This window comes from Erpetoichthys calabaricus, chromosome 11 (assembly GCF_900747795.2).
Source record: "Erpetoichthys calabaricus chromosome 11, fErpCal1.3, whole genome shotgun sequence".
Lineage (NCBI taxonomy): Eukaryota > Metazoa > Chordata > Cladistia > Polypteriformes > Polypteridae > Erpetoichthys > Erpetoichthys calabaricus.
Genome location: NC_041404.2, coordinates 85,711,066 through 85,728,093, shown reverse-complemented (window position 1 = coordinate 85,728,093; position 17,028 = coordinate 85,711,066). Strand labels below are relative to the sequence as shown.

General features: G+C 38.0%; 1 protein-coding gene across 1 annotated transcript; it reads right to left on the bottom strand.

Moving 5' to 3' along the window:
* Positions 1–834: 834 nt before the first annotated feature.
* Positions 835–16,094, bottom strand: LOC114660040 (paired box protein Pax-6-like). The gene is made up of 8 exons (XM_028812562.2): positions 15,298–16,094; positions 14,242–14,419; positions 13,782–13,931; positions 10,427–10,509; positions 7,727–7,871; positions 7,539–7,636; positions 6,278–6,407; positions 835–1,255 (listed from the first exon to the last, which is right to left on the bottom strand). Exons 1-8 carry the CDS (start codon positions 15,775–15,777, stop codon positions 1,167–1,169), a joined length of 1,353 nt encoding a protein of 450 aa, XP_028668395.2. The 5' UTR covers positions 15,778–16,094; the 3' UTR covers positions 835–1,166.
* Positions 16,095–17,028: the final 934 nt, after the last annotated feature.

The window sequence follows — 17,028 nt, the reverse complement described above, 5'->3', positions numbered from 1 at the left end:
AGACTGGTGCACCCTAAAAGAGCAGCATCTGCAGCCAGCAGCAAAAATACAGGGTGACGTACATAGCTATTAACAAGATGGACAATAGGGCAAAGAGGTTACCAAGCATGCTTTGTAAAACAAGCAATTTAACTGTGTTGTTTATGCAAAGCAAATGACCATGGACGAGCTTCAGATTCAGTCCTTCATTGCTGTGTCCAACTGAGAAATAAGCATTATGACAGTTTATTTTTTAGAAGACTGAAGAGCATGGTGGGAATTCAGTATTCTGAGACTTTGTTTGCTTCAGTGCCAGCATCAGGGCAGGTGTCAAAACAGGTCACTGTTGTCTCTATTTGATTTAGATTAATATTTACAAACATTGTGAGGACAAACAGATTGCTATTACCACATCTTCAATGTCATGGCTCACATTTTCAATGTACAGCATGAGGTTGCAGATAAAAGTACAGTGTGTGGTTTTGTTTTCATTAGTCAGGTAAAACCCATTAATATTATTATTTGCATCCCTCCTAATATAAAGATTAAAGCAAAAAAGTGTAATTGTCGGATTCCTGACCAGTCACAGTGACTATTTTGCCTTGCCGTTTGTTGCAAAAAGTCCACACAGGGTTAACAAGGTGTGTTCAGATCCATATTTCAGTTACAGCCTTGCATGTGTCGTCAACATCCTCTTCTTTCAGTGTGAGATCTCAATGAGAGGGCAACCATAGTGTGAGTTTCATTAGCTCTCTACTCTGACAGCAGGACTAGTCAGCAGGAACTGTAATATTTTGTTTATATATATATATATATATATATATATATATATATATATATATATATATATATATATATATATAAACAGATCTTTAGGTGAACAGTAGCTGTCTACTTGAAGAGCTACAGCTTATGGGCTACAGTGAAGCTATTTCTTTCAGGGAACGTCCTTTACTCCAGATTAAGAAGGGATGGATGATGTCCAATGTGTACATCTTATGCCAGGAATTTTTGAAGGTGGACATGCCTTGCTATATAATATTAAACTAGATTCCCTGCTGAGCAGTACTGGAAGAGTTGTAATGGCTTTCATTCACATTTAGGTTGGTTCTGTTTGGCTATAATCTGGATGGCTGAAGGCAGGGATTCCAGAAGTCCTTTTGGATCTGAGGGTGCAGTAGCTGGGTTCATTGCAGTCTTGGCCAGTATTGGCCCAGGTCCTGGTGCTCACTGCCAGGGACTTGCACTGGGACAGACACTCCAGGAGAAATTAAACCTACCAGAAGAGAGAGAGAGAGAGAGAGATCAAACACTTACAGACATTGTATCAATTTTGCATTGGTGCTTTGGGAACATAATATATTAGAATAGAATGCCAACAGTTATTGAACATAAGTATGGAAATGAGGGTTTCTTCACTACTTTAACCTGTGCTCTGTTTTCACTCTCTGGTTCCAGGGATAAGTAAGAGATTCATAGACCCATTACTTATGCTACTTTTTTTTTAGTAGCATAGCTGAAAAATGGATTCTACCTTTATTTATACATTTCCCAATTCTAAAAGGCAGAGAGATAATTAAGAGCTCAGTTTGATACACCTAAAACATTAACAGTTAAAATAAAATTGCAGTTTTTATTTATGTACACATTGTTTCTTGATACAATGAATATAGTGCCTTAACTATTAACACATAGAGCATTTACTCTCTAGATGTCTTTTTTCTGATCTTGTTTAGTGCATTAAGGAGCTAGTGGTTATCTAGGCAACACTCGGTGCAAGTCATAAACTAACCCTAAATTGGGGCATCAGTGTATTGCAGGACACACTCATGTATACCAACTCATAAGACATACAGAGTTAATTTAGATTTGCCAATAAGCTAAAAGTGGAAGCTCTATTCAGGCATTTACCAGGGCCTCAGGAGCTACATGGCAGTAGTGCTAATAACTATTCCAATGTGCTTCCCAGTAATATGTTTATTGTGTATATAAAAATGCAAAGCTAATCAAAATTATCAGCAGTGCATAGGATCAAATAACATTCTAAATTCTTGTTTAACACTTTAAAAAAAAAAAAAAACCTCCAGGATGTACGACATTTGTAATTTCCTGATAGTAATATACCATACAGTATTAAGTTTTCAAATGCAAATCCTTTTTGGATTTAAATAAATGTCAATGTTGTTATGGTCACAATAATAACATTAATTATGATAGACTATAAGACATGAATTCTATATTCACATATACAGTGGTGTGAAAAACTATTTGCCCCCTTCCTGATTTCTTATTCTTTTGCATGTTTGTCACACAAAATGTTTCTGATCATCAAACACATTTAACCATTAGTCAAATATAACACAAGTAAACACAAAATGCAGTTTGTAAATGGTGGTTTTTATTATTTAGGGAGAAAAAAAAATCCAAACCTACATGGCCCTGTGTGAAAAAGTAATTGCCCCCTGAACCTAATAACTGGTTGGGCCACCCTTAGCAGCAATAACTGCAATCAAGCGTTTGCGATAACTTGCAATGAGTCTTTTACAGCGCTCTGGAGGAATTTTGGCCCACTCATCTTTGCAAAATTGTTGTAATTCAGCTTTATTTGAGGGTTTTCTAGCATGAACCGCCTTTTTAAGGTCATGCCATAGCATCTCAATTGGATTCAGGTCAGGACTTTGACTAGGCCACTCCAAAGTCTTCATTTTGTTTTTCTTCAGCCATTCAGAGGTGGATTTGCTGGTGTGTTTTGGGTCATTGTCCTGTTGCAGCACCCAAGATCGCTTCAGCTTGAGTTGACGAACAGATGGCCGGACATTCTCCTTCAGGATTTTTTGGTAGACAGTAGAATTCATGGTTCCATCTATCACAGCAAGCCTTCCAGGTCCTGAAGCAGCAAAACAACCCCAGACCATCACACTACCACCACCATATTTTACTGTTGGTATGATGTTCTTTTTCTGAAATGCTGTGTTCCTTTTACGCCAGATGTAACGGGACATTTGCCTTCCAAAAAGTTCAACTTTTGACTCATCAGTCCACAAGGTATTTTCCCAAAAATCTTGGCAATCATTGAGATGTTTCTTAGCAAAATTGAGACGAGCCCTAATGTTCTCTTTGCTTAACAGTGGTTTGCGTCTTGGAAATCTGCCATGCAGGCCGTTTTTGCCCAGTCTCTTTCTTATGGTGGAGTCGTGAACACTGACCTTAATTGAGGCAAGTGAGGCCTGCAGTTCTTTAGACGTTGTCCTGGGGTCTTTTGTGACCTCTCGGATGAGTCGTCTCTGCGCTCTTGGGGTAATTTTGGTCGGCCAGCCACTCCTGGGAAGGTTCACCACTGCTCCATGTTTTTGCCATTTGTGGATAATGGCTCTCACTGTGGTTCGCTGGAGTCCCAAAGCTTTAGAAATGGCTTTATAACCTTTACCAGACTGATAGATCTCAATTACTTCTGTTCTCATTTGTTCCTGAATTTCTTTGGATCTTGGCATGATGTCTAGCTTTTGAGGTGCTTTTGGTCTACTTCTCTGTGTCAGGCAGCTCCTATTTAAGTGATTTCTTGATTGAAACAGGTGTGGCAGTAATCAGGCCTGGGGGTGGCTACGGAAATTGAACTCAGGTGTGATACACCACAGTTAGGTTATTTTTTAACAAGGGGGCAATTACTTTTTCACACAGGGCCATGTAGGTTTGGATTTTTTTTCTCCCTAAATAATAAACACCATCATTTAAAAACTGCATTTTGTGTTTACTTGTGTTATATTTGACTAATGGTTAAATGTGTTTGATGATCAGAAACATTTTGTGTGACAAACATGCAAAAGAATAAGAAATCAGGAAGGGGGCAAATAGTTTTTCACACCACTGTATCACATCAAGTGAAAGCATTTTTTATTATTCTTCTGAGAGCATTGTGGCTTGAATTTGGTATGCCAATCTCAAGTTTGCATTTTCAGTCCCCATCCCAATTTGTTGTGTTTTTCTGAGAAATTCTCTTCACTGCCTGTCTTCAAAGTGTCTCAGGTATAAATTACTGTAAATAAGTATGCTTTGATTAATTTTGGGGTGGTATAGGGTATTTAAGATGCTACATAAATTGTTTATTTACAGTATATGAGAAAGATTTACATGGCTTGACTAACAAACTTAACACATCATTTGAATGGATAAATCTAAATTAAGTAACTTTAAACTATTCACAGATACTATTCATACTGAGTAGATGCTGCTACAAAGTTTCAAAACCTCATAAATTACAGTCTTCGCTTTTCGGCGTTTAAAGGGTGGAGACCCTTAAAATCTGCAAACCAAGTACAAGAGCCACCTAGGAATATAACAGAAGAAAACTGCCTCACCAACAGGAAACAAATGCTAATTGGATGGCAGATCAGACTAGAATGCAGTTGCAAGTTTAGATGCTGCAGTGCTCCATATATCAACATCCTACCAACGGTCAGTCAAAAATAAGAATGTTAGAGGGAAGGCAACTGCTGTCAGGATTGCCTGATCCTGAGTTCTGAAAGGGAAGGTAAAGCCAAGTAAAGTTGTCAAAAGACTCTAAGACCTTTTGAGTGACATGATCCCTAGCTGAGAAAGCTGTGGACAGGTTGCCTACTAAATGGTACGTGAATAACCGGCCCAGTTGGTAGTGGACAGCATATAGTCAGTGACTTAAAGGTGAGAGTCTATTTGCTCGTATCATCTCTTTGAGCTAGAGTTGTGAGGAGGCCTGAAGAAAAGGTTCAGCTGGTGGACGAAAATGCCAGGATTAAAAGAGACATGGGAAGTGAGAAGTGTGGTGGGCAAGTGCGTAAACCTCCCCATTAATTAGACAAGGATTCAAGAACATTAAGGATTTTTTTTTTTAAATCGGTGATGCATTTCTGGTAGTGGAGAATTTGCTGCCTTGTGAATGTTTAATTTAGGTCAGTGAAAACTGAATGAATAATTAATGAATTTGATAAATTAAAACAACATTATTCCATTCAACATCAACAGTCTGCTTAATCTGAATATATGGTAGTGGGAGGTCAGAGTGTTTCCCTGCAGCATTAAGTATCAGGTAAAAAGTATTTTGGACCAGGGCCTCAATCATGTATTTCAATCAACCATTCAATCAATATTTAATTTATAAAGCACATTTCAACACAACAAATGCTGATCAAAGTTCTTTACATACACATAGAGTAAAAAGAACTTCTTAATAAAATCAATAAACACAATATTAATAAAAATTAAAAATAAAACACAAACATAAATCATACCAAACCATTAAAAGACTATAGTAAATATATGACTCTACTACCTTTAAACATCTCCATATGCTAATGAGAAAACAAACGATTTTAATTGAGACTTAAAAATATCAATAATGTTTAAAGACTGAATGTAAAAAGGTAGGCTATTTAATAGAATGGGACAGCTTCAAAATATTAACATTGAAGGGTTATTAACAATTAGCCTAAAGCTTCAACCTAGACCATGGGATAAACAGAAGTTTTAGATCAGATTATAGGGAAGACTGACTAACTCCCAAATAGAATTATAATAGTCAGAACGAGAAGAAATAGATGCATGAACAAACTGTCTCTAAGTAATAATCAATTTCAGTTTGGCAATCCTCTTAAGCTGAAAAAGCCTGCCTTTTACCACAATGTTAATTTGATAGATAGATAGATAGATAGATAGATAGATAGATAGATAGATAGATAGATAGATAGATAGATACTGTACATACATACATACATACTTTATTAATCCTAAGGGGAAATTCACATAATCCAGCAGCAGCTTGTCAAATTTAAAAGATTTATCAAAGACGACACCAAGATTCCTGACTTATGTGCGCACATTTGCTGATAAGAGTCCTTAATTATTGCTTATACTGCTCACAGAATTTGGGGAACCAAATATAATAACTTCAGTTTTACTTTAATTTATTTTAAGGAAGTTTTTTGACCTCCAGTACTTAACATCCTCTAAACAAATATATCCAGTAAATGCATTGGTTTCCTTTTCCTTTCAGTCAAAGGTCTATAGTTTCAGATTTCTGTCTGCATTAGTATCTGCATTACCCTAATATTTTTACAATAGGAACTAGCTTAATGTGTGATGTGTAATCATGCTGGCACTTAGATTGAGCATGGTGAATTCTAAGCTGCAAGGACCCTTAAGCACTGTTCAAACTCCCATATGCACTTCCAACCCTTGTCTCTGATAATTCAAAATTCAGTGAAACACATTAACTTATACTGGATGTATACTTTATATTGCCCCTGCATGCCTTGAAAATACTAACCAGTGGAGGCACTTGAGGCTCCTGTTCCCAGATGCGATGGATTAAATGTGGACTCATAGTTCCGTGATGAGGAAGAAGGGCTGGCAGGAATCATACAAGAATATGATGATGATGTCTGAGATGGGACAGGCTAGAAAAAAGGAAAGAAAGAATATGTGTTCTTATGTTTCTTATTTTCACACATACCTAAACAGACCCCTTGAATAATATTCATAAAGCAACTATAATGTTAACATGAACCTCTGACTGAGCTATTGTGTGTTTCTCTAGGCTGTTTGCAATGAGATCAAAAATACTACACTTCTAAGACCGTGTATGATTGTAAATTTTTTGGAAAACCCTGAGATTGAATTTAACAGGCACTGAATTTTGAGATATATAGAGCTATTTTGAAACTAATATTGAAAACATAATAAAACACTAGAGTTTGTTGAATTAAAAAACACTTTATCCCAGTTTTAGCATATAACTGCTATTATTTAATAAAATTAACATGTTCTCTTTAACATTAGTCTACTGATGGCAGTGAGAAGTCAGGCAAAATAACACCTTTTATTGGCTAACTAAAAAGATTACAATATGCAAGCTTCTCGAGGCAATTCAGGCCCCATCTTATCTGAAGAAGGGGCCTGAGTTTCTCGAAAGCTTGCAAATTGTAGTCTTTTTAGTTAGCCAATAAAAGGTGTCATTTTTCTTGACTTCTCACTATATTCATAATGACTAACACGGTACAACACCCTAGTTCTACCGATGTTAGGAATTTACTACATTAGAATCTGAAAAGATAAATCAATGTAAATTGTACAATGTAAGTTGTAGTTGATATTTTATCTGAGAAATCGCATTATCTTTCTTGTCTGACTTGAATGGTTTTATCTAATGTAGTGTGATTCAAAGTAACTGTCATACTTTTTCTGTTCATTTGAAAGTTGTAGTCATGTTTGTGCTTTATTATTAAATGAAGTATATCCATTGAAGTTATTTTGATATTTTTGCCTCTGGTAAACTCATTTTGTAGAACTGGTAGTTGGCATGAATTCCCAAATTTTGTTTCCATTTATCCTTTGCTGAAATCTTTCTAACAGCTAAGAGGCACAGCAAGACTTTGAGGTGTTAATAATATAAGAAGCAATAATTAAACACAAAGGTGTGAGCTGCACAGTTTGACCGTCTAATCCATGTGTCAGCTCTGATTTTATTCCAGGAGAAGCTAATAGCGAACGAGGACATGCAGTTTAAACCTGCTTACATGACTTCCTACCTGAATGGGCAAGTTGTTGGCCATGGTAAAAACAGGCATTGTGGCTAATGTTCCATAACTGTTAGAAAGAGAGGAGTCACTACGACTGAGAATGGAACCTGAAAAAAGGAAAGAGATTTCAATGTCATGGAATTTTTAATTTAGTGAGACAAGTCCTAGAAACATGAGAAATGAGAAACAGAATGTACCTTGTGCACTGATGGAGTGATAAACACTGGAATTGTAGGATGTGTTCATGGTAGTGTGCCCTGATGATGCTCCTCCTACAGCACGCCGTTGGCTTCTTAATTTCTCCTCACGGCGCCATTTAGCACGGCGATTTGAGAACCAAACCTAATGTAAACAATAAGCTATATTATACGTATTAAACAGAATGAGATAAAATTATAAAACAACAGTATCTTTCATTCTCACTCTCCACTAATTTTTTATTTCATGAAATTTACTAATATAACTTGTCTCGGTTTACATAGTGAAGAAATTATAATTTATTTGCCTGGTGGGTGAACAGTGTACTGTGCCGATTGGGTGCCCTGCATTACCCAGATATAATGGACACAGACGGCTCATTGTATGCTAGTCCTGGAAGTACACACAGTATATATTCGTGTACAGTATATTTGTAATAAGATATGGACAGATTCCATTTGACAACATTTGTTTGTACTAAAATCTCATGAAGGTAGCAAGAGTATGTGGTAGTTTGTGCTACTAGCTCCAAAATCACAGTGTAATGTCAAATCCATGCCTGGTGAAGATCTCTGTGGAGTTTACATGTTCACCCTGAGTCTGCGCTGGTTTTCCTCCCATATATTGGGTTAGTTGGTGACTTTCAATTGGCATGATGTTAGTAAGTGTGGTTTTGTCCTTGCGTATGCATTTTGAAGGATTGTTGTTCATAGTTGGTTCTTGCCTTACACCAGGTGCTTGCAAGGACATATTTTAAAAATCAGAATAAATGTATGGATGAAAATCTTGAGAAAATTTTTTCAAAAAGCAGAACATTGCCATTCTAGATGTTCACTTTGAATATTTACTTGGAAGCAACTAATAAGGACTCCCAAAAGTAAAATTTGGTAAGAAGGAAAGCGCTAAATATTTCATATCTCAGAAATAGCCAGGCAATTGGAGTATGAAATTAAAAATTTCCATGTTCATATGGTACTGATTTAGTCCAATTGTTTTTTATTTTTTTATATGAAAACTATAATTCCTTCCCTTCATGTCAAGAATGCACATTTACATTATCGTTGGATTGTGGTAGCCCTGAGCCCATATTGGCATCAGTGAGATCATGCAGCTTTCAGCCCTGGATGGTATCAGCCAATTGTGGGAAACACCTGTACAAACATCCACATGCAGTTATAGAACCCATAAAATATTCTAATAGGTCACAACGAAGGAGTGCCAATCTGTCCAGGGCTGTTTCTGCCATGCACCCAGTGCTGCCAGGATAGGCTATGGTGGCAATCCAGAGAAAGGCCCATGTAGGCAAAGGAACAGTGTGCCAACTCTAAGTAGAGCCAGGCTGAGAGCCTAGAGCCGTGAGGCAGCAGCACTTAACTGTGTGACCATACTGTTCTGTTAGGAAGCCTTTCTCTTGTGTAATATGGATTTACAAAACATGGGTATATTGTTTTATTCTTTTGTCAACAGTGCTTGACAGGCAAGTATGCTACATGTTACAAAAAGAAATACAACTATTTTACAGAAATGCTAGGGGGCTTCACCCCCTGCTCACATCGCTCGGCGAACCCCCCACTGGGCCTGCGCTATGTGCCAGCCACTTCGCGTCTTTGCCGCTCGCATATGTGGATTTCACTTTCATCAAACAACAAATCTTTTAATTCTCGCGGAAATGCCTCTTCATTGGAAAGAAACACTACTTTTCCCTGATGGCAACACGAATTAGACATTCTACAAGTGTCTGACAATATATTCAATCTGTTTTCGCTGTTCCGTTATTTCACCGAGTAATAATTTCTATTTGTTTGCGCTATTGCGATCTTTCCTATCATTTTTTTGAGACTTTCGAATTTTAGTACTTTCATTATCTCTAACTTGCTCTGCATGTATATCGCGCGAACATTTTTGAATTCTTTACGAAGTTCTACTTTGTCACCTACTTTTTGCTTTTTATTTCCAGCTCCAGGCATGGTTAAATCTCTTGGCACAAAGTCTTATCTTGCGGACGTGAAAGTATCTCTTTGAATAAGTCTCGTCTCGTCCCAGGAATTTTTTACATAATAGAGAGATATAAAAAGCAGGAATTTCTACAGTGTAAATTCTGTTTTCAGAATATGTAAAATTGTTTCACATGCTATTATATCAGTTTTTACAATTCATTTTGCATTTTTAGACTCATATACAGTAACTTGTCTCATACAGTAATGAGCTCATTGTTCATGTGCAGTGTATCATATACATGATGGGGGGGTGTAGAAACCTGTCAACTTAATCTGTCAGTCAGAAAAGACATCCCGCAGGCTGCTTTCTTATTGGTTGTCTACTTGACCTGATTCTAGGTTGTGATGCTTGAGCTAAATTCCATTAGAAATTTAAAAAAGATAATAATTAAGCTGTAGTTGGGCATGTGCTTCCCACCGTACATGGAACTGACTTGGTGCTTGATAGGTGTGGTAAAACAGAAATCACCAGGTGCAACATGAAAACTGGAAAGCAGAACTGAAATGTGACCACACTCCATTGTGAAGCAATATCTAACTAGTCCTGTGATACTCTTCAATGGTTATGCATTTATATAGCACAGACAGACTATATACTTATCTATCAAATCTAGTAAAGTCAGTGCAAGGAAAGTGAAAGACTCGGAAACATTCAAGATTAGAGTGCAATGTATAACATATACAAAGAAAATGGAAAGGTACTTGAATGCGAGCCTCAGGCAGGTCAATTTTGGCAGCAAGTCTCTCCCGGGCAAACACATCAGGATAATGTGTCCGCTCAAACTCTGAAATGAAAAGAAAAAAGAAAAGTTTTTGATAAAAAATGAACAAATAATGTTCACAGCGACAAAATGGGTAGTGGTACAATACTGAAAAAGAGATGCATTTTACCATAGCAAACTGGAAAATGTGACCTTAAGCAGTCTTTAGCAGGCTGGATCTTAATCAGGCATCATCTGACAATTTAAATTGAGCGTACAATTATTCCAAATTATTGTAAGAGTTCAGACTAAACACATTTTTATCCATCTAACATCCCACTCCATCCAGCTGAGGAACAGCTAGCAATTACTGAAAGAAAACAGACTTTTAAAATAATTGTCTTCATTATTCATTTGACATATTTTAAATGATTTTAGAGATATTATATTTTCCTTCCTCTGGAGCTAGAGAAAACATTTAATGTCTTGATTTTATAATTATATGATGGCTAATCAACAATGATACTTTCTTTTTATCAGTCAGAAGAATAAGCTGAGATATAACTTTAGAGAAAATATGGAGACACCTTTAATAAAACATTATTACTAGTATGGTCATTTGTTTTATGTTTGAAAGGTAAAGTTGATTAACTGATTCCCAACAGAGTCCTTTAATTACTATATATTGCTGTATAGGATCAAATAAAGTACATTTAAAAACTGCAAGTGTTAAGTGAACACTTAAAGAGAATATTTGGAAATACTTTAAAGGGTTATTCTAACACTATAAGAGTTCATTTAACATTGACAGTTTTTCTGTGTACACGTTTCAAACACTGGTTTCTCTAGATTTAAAGTTGGTTACCCTGTCTGAGTAGGATTAAGCTATAAAAAACTTGAAACACCTGGATATACTTAATAAGATGCGTCATGATAAAGATGAATTTCTTCTTTTAATAAAGATTACACAATCAAGTTTTCCTAAAAGAGTCAAAATGTGCCCACCCAAACCTTATGACATGTGATCCTTAAGTCTCATAGGCTAATCAGTGGGATTGCGTTTTGATTCCACCACATAAGTAAAAGAAATCATGGATTGTGAAACAAGAGTAATCTGTTGTTACTAGGAAGTAAGTTTTGGATTTTAAACAAAATAACTTTATATAGTGCCTTTCAAAGTAAAAGACTTTGTAAATTGAGGACAAAATTGTCTGTAACAACCCAAAGGCAGGTAGCTTAATGAATGTTATTCTCAATGCATTACACAGTGAATAGTGAAAAAAAACATACTGATGGTGCAATCCTAATTAAACTGAATAACTCCTTTACGTATATAAATCTATTATTATTATTATTATTATTATCCATCCATCCATTTTCCAACCCGCTGAATCCGAACACAGGGTCACGGGGGCCTGCTGGAGCCAATCCCAGCCAACACAGGGCACAAGGCAGGAAACAATCCTGGGCAGGGTGCCAACCCACCGCAGGACACACACAAACACACCCACACACCAAGCACACACTAGGGCCAATTTAGAATCGCCAATCCACCTAACCTGCATGTCTTTGGAATGTGGGAGGAAACCGGAGCGCCCGGAGGAAACCCACGCAGACACGGGGAGAACATGCAAACTCCACGCAGGGAGGACCCGGGAATCGAACCCAGGTCCCCAGATCTCCCAACTGCGAGGCAGCAGCGCTACCCACTGCGCCACCGTGCCGCCCTATTATTATTATTATTATTATTATTATTATTATTATTATTATTATTATTATTATTATTATTATTATTATATCCCTGAATTAGATTAAGCTAGCTTGAAGATGGTTAGATGGATAGATAATAACGTTTATTTTCTAAATGCATGCATTGCTATATTGCAGTTGACATAAGAAATCTTTGTTATAAAATGGGAACCGCATAACATTTATTAATAGAATATTCTCAAACTTAATCAATTTCAGGAATGTTTTGAGCGGAACCTGTCCGCACTGGAGCCAAGTTTCCTAATAAAACGGAGTATTTAAGGTAAGGGAGAAGGCAACATGTCAAGAACAATGAAACAGAAAAAAAGTCTTTAAGAAATACTCTATCTGCATGTTTCTTAATTATTTATTAGCTGTGAAATTCCCCTACGGCCGCTCTACATTGGGGCTGATGCGTTGGATATAAAGCCGCATGTCACGCGTATTTTAGATCAGCTTAATCGAGTTGCTTTGGAATAGCCGGAGGGCTGCCCCTGTCCTGATTGGTGAAGCGCATCCCGTTTAGCGGAAGCGAAGTGCGAAGCCTGCAGGACAGATGTGTGTGTATGTGTATTTGGGGGGGTATGTGTGTGCCATGCGGTGGAATGAACTGGAGGGCACAATATCTATTATTTTAAACACTGAAACAGAGGAAGATTTCCAGTATACTTTACACATATATTTGTAAAGTCTTCGTAATTTACTCAAGCCTAATCCAATGAAGGTTCCCGGGGCTCCAGAGCCTATCCTGGCAACATCGCGTCTAAGGCAGTAAATCTACTGTAGGGTATACGCTCACACGAGGGCAGTTTATAGTTGCCACTTAATTCAGCATGTAAACCTTTAACATGTATGATTAAGGACCGGGGGGAAAACCTACGCAGAGACAGGGAAAACGCAAAACTCGGCAGAAACGGCAACCTTGCACGGATTCCAAACTGAGGGGTTAGGATCCGTGAATTGTAACGGTAACCAATGCACCACTGTGAAACCCCGACCCCCCACACCCACCACCCAAACGGAATATCTTTACAATGCCAAAACGGTTCTCTACTTTCAGTTTCCATTTGATACGGAGTTGGGTTTGGGTGGAGTTTAAAGCAAAATAAAAACAGTATTCGAGTCGAAAGGAAGTTCCCACCCGTGCATCAAATAGTTGCCAAGCCGTTTGCGCTCTGCACACAAGCGTTAACCGAGCTCACCTGTCACGGTTACATGGCGAATTTGTTTTCTAAAGGGGAAAAAGTTAAAATGCCAAAAAAAACAAAACAAAACATTTCACTAATATTACGATTAGATTCCAAAAATGCCTGTCTGGTTTTGTGGTAATCTTGTAATATATGGATCCTCTCTTAACCATTCTTGTCTTGTATTATCTTTGTTTTTGTTTGTGCCCTTGATGAAGTGCAATAACTGTAAACAGCATGTAAGAGTACACTTAAATTCCTATTAGTGAAGAGTGGCACAACCTTGCTTTGTCATTTTTCTCATCTCTTTTCTTCCTTGTTGGTCACTCTCTCTGTGCTTCCTTTCCTCTTCCCTTCACATCTAATTTCCTCTCCTCTGTCTCTTTTCGCATGTGAATCAACACCTTTGTTTCTTTTTACCTTTCTCCAAAGCCTCAATCTGTTCTTGTGTGAAGGAGGTCCTGTTTCTCTGGAGCTTGCGTTTCAGCTGTAGGCGCAGCTGGGTCTCTTCTGGGTCCTCATTTCCTGGCCCCACCCCAAGGCCTTCACTGTCCAGCTGCTGACAGCTGTCTGTCAATTATGAATTGAAAAACAGTGTGAACAAGCATGTTGTAACCACAACATATAGCACCATTACAGAATAAAAAAGCAGTCCTGGCTCTACAATATATGCTTGCACTCAATAACTAAGTATAGTCCTCTCTGGTATGTCAAGTAATGAAGATGACATCCCTGTGAAGACTGAACCGTACCAATATAATGTCCTGTATCACATGAGTAAGAGAAAATGCGGATAGACCAGTATCATCCTACATTTTGGCAGAAAAGCTAGTCCTAAAATGAATGCAGTAAACAGTTTTCTATGTGTCCACTTTCATACCATTGCTGTGTTGTCCCTGTACAGCAGTATCCTGGTACCAGCTCTGCCGGCTGCCCCAGTTTGATCCAGTCTGAATGTTGATCATTCCCAGCTTGTCATACATTTCGTCAGCACCCATCGAACTGAAAGATCTTCTGTGGCCTCTTTTCTTCCCCGCTCTATGTGAGAATGTTTTTCCCTTAATTTAGATATAAAAAGAAAATAAGTCATGGCAGAATAAACACTTGTCTTGTGACTGCTACATTTTCTTATCTTACAATTTGGATATAATTCAGACTGGTCCTATTTAGAATTCCAATAGAAACTGCTTTTCAGGACCGGACTTAATTCTAAGCACTTTATTGTGTCTTGCTAAAGACACCTATTACTACAAAACACCATATACTTAAGACCTTTACAAAAAGACCACATATATATGCCTGCCTAGTAATATTTCTGCGTCTAGGTGAAAAGAAAAGCATTTAAACGGAAACACATTTTCCCATCATCTCTTAAATGATGTTAGAGCTAAACCTGATCAGAGAAGCCCTCAAAACAACGACAATTCACACCTCAGCAGAGAAACACAAGAAGACTGTCACTTTAAATTGCCCTAAAATCACAGTGCCACTGGAGGTGAGTACTCAGTGCAGTGTTTGTATTTTATCTATGTGGGGATTTCGCAGGTGTTTTAAGAATCTCCTCTAGCTACATTTAAATTTGTTTTTGCTCATCTGTCTCTCACTCATTCCAGTGGGATAACAAGTAGATATTGCTATCAACTTGGTACCCCAGGCTGGTGTTCTCATGAACTGTGGTGTTTCCCACATGAGATACAATAAGGCATAAGTCCTCTCTTGAACACCAAGTACACACCCAAATAATGCACCCTTAGCTAACATCATCTTTTCTAAAGTGTGGAAACAACGAAGACTTGGTAAGGGAGGAAAACTGTAGGAAGGAGGTGGTGAAGAAAGAAAAACAGGTTGAGACACAAGTAGGAACAAGGCAAGGGACAAATAACCAGTGTAGTTAAGAGACAGAAAGGGAGGGAAATCTCTACAGTGTCCAACTGACCTGACTTTGACCCCAGGTGAGAGGCGTCCTTCCGCACTTGCCAATGAAAGGAAAGATATAGATTTCCAGGGAGAACCGGAGAGTAGAAAGAGATGAAGATGAGACAGAGTATGCTTCAGAGATTAAAAAAGAGATGGAGTGCAAGTGAGAGAGGGTGAGAGAGAGAGAGAGAGAGAGAGAGAGAGAGAGAGAGAGAGAGAGATGTCTCAACTGTGTCTGGAGGGGACGGTCCTGGGAGCTATGAAAAAACAGAGCGAGAGAGAGAGAGAGGGCTATATGGTGACATGAACACTCAGTGTTAATGTCATCTTTGAACCTAATGCTCTGGAATGGGGGAGTAGTGTAAATGAAAGAGAGCGAAGCAAGCAAAGAAGGAGGAGGCCTCTCTTTGGACTGAGCAGAGATTGTGCTGGCACTGTGCATACTTTTCTGGAGTTGTATAACAGAAGACCGGAACGAGGTGGTAGAAAAAGGCGGCATTACATGCTAGAAATGGAGGTAAAAATAACAGAAAGAGAGAGAGTGACTGGGACAACATAGAGGGAAACTGTGGCAAAGATTTGAAGGAGACCAGTGTGAATGGAATGGCTTTTCAGGAAGACTGGCACCAGGCTCTCTCATTAAGTGAGGAAACTGAGCAAAGCACTTGAGAGGCTGGCACAAGTTCTGAAAGCAAGATGGGTACAGAGAGATTGACAAACATGGGCAAAGTGATTAATATGTGGAAAAAGTAACAAGTTTAAAAGCAAATGGAAGGGATGTGTGAGGGAGAAAGCTGATAAGCCAGACAAAAATAGAAAAAGAGAGAGAGAACTGCAGAGAAAAAAATGGGCAAAAAAAAATACAAACATGACAATGCAAAAGGCATGTGGAGAGAGAGAAAGACAGGCAGATATAGCTAAATAGAGATATTAAAGGCACTTGAAAAACATATCAACATACAGACAGACAAGTGACCATTATTTTATATAGCACCTTTCCATAGTAATAAAGTAATGGTAAAATTAGGCAGCCAGTATGGTGTAGTAGTTAAGGCGTTGGGCTTCAAACCCTGAGGTTGTGGGTTCAAATCACGCCACTGACATGTGTGACCATTAGCAAGTCACTTGATCTGCCAGTGCTCTCATAGGAAAACCAAAAGAAATGTAACAAATTATATCATAAATGTTCTAAGTGGCCTTGAATAAAGGTGTCATCCAAATAAGTAAATATGAAATGTTTCCATATAATGTATGTTGCTTATAACTGGACCCAAGACTGGTATTTTGTTCACAGATGGTCTGATACAGAATCAAATGCAAAGACTGAACCAGCAAATGAATGGTGAAATTTCTAATTACTTGACCACTATGCCACAGTGCTAAGATAAAGAGCTAAACAGTAAAAAATGGCAGAAGAGAAAAGGCACAGAAATGCAGACAGACAGGCTTAAAAGTCACAAAGACAGGGATGAGTAGAAAGGTAGCTGGAATGAATGCACACGATAGCCAAACTAACTTGATGGTAGGGAAATGTACATAGGAGTGACAGGCAATAAGACAGAAAGTCATATCAACATCTGACCAGATGTTATAATGGAAACAAAGAGTGAGACGCAGCTATTTTAAAATGCGGAAAGACTAGTAGATGCTGAAAGGCACTAGGATGGAGAGGGCTTAGTGGTATAGAGGCAAATCATTTGGAAGAGAGACAAAAGACACGTGAACCAGACTCCTACAAACACACAGAAAG

Coding starts and splice junctions, on each gene's coding strand:
- LOC114660040 (XM_028812562.2), bottom strand. CDS start 15,777: ATGCCGCCTTTTTCTACCACCTCGTTCCGGTCTTCTGTTATACAACTC. Junction 7,872..10,426: donor TGCCTGAGGCTCGCATTCAA/GTACCTTTCCAT, acceptor TGTTTACATTAG/GTTTGGTTCTCAAATCGCCG. Junction 6,408..7,538: donor CCAACAACTTGCCCATTCAG/GTAGGAAGTCAT, acceptor CCTTTTTTCTAG/CCTGTCCCATCTCAGACATC.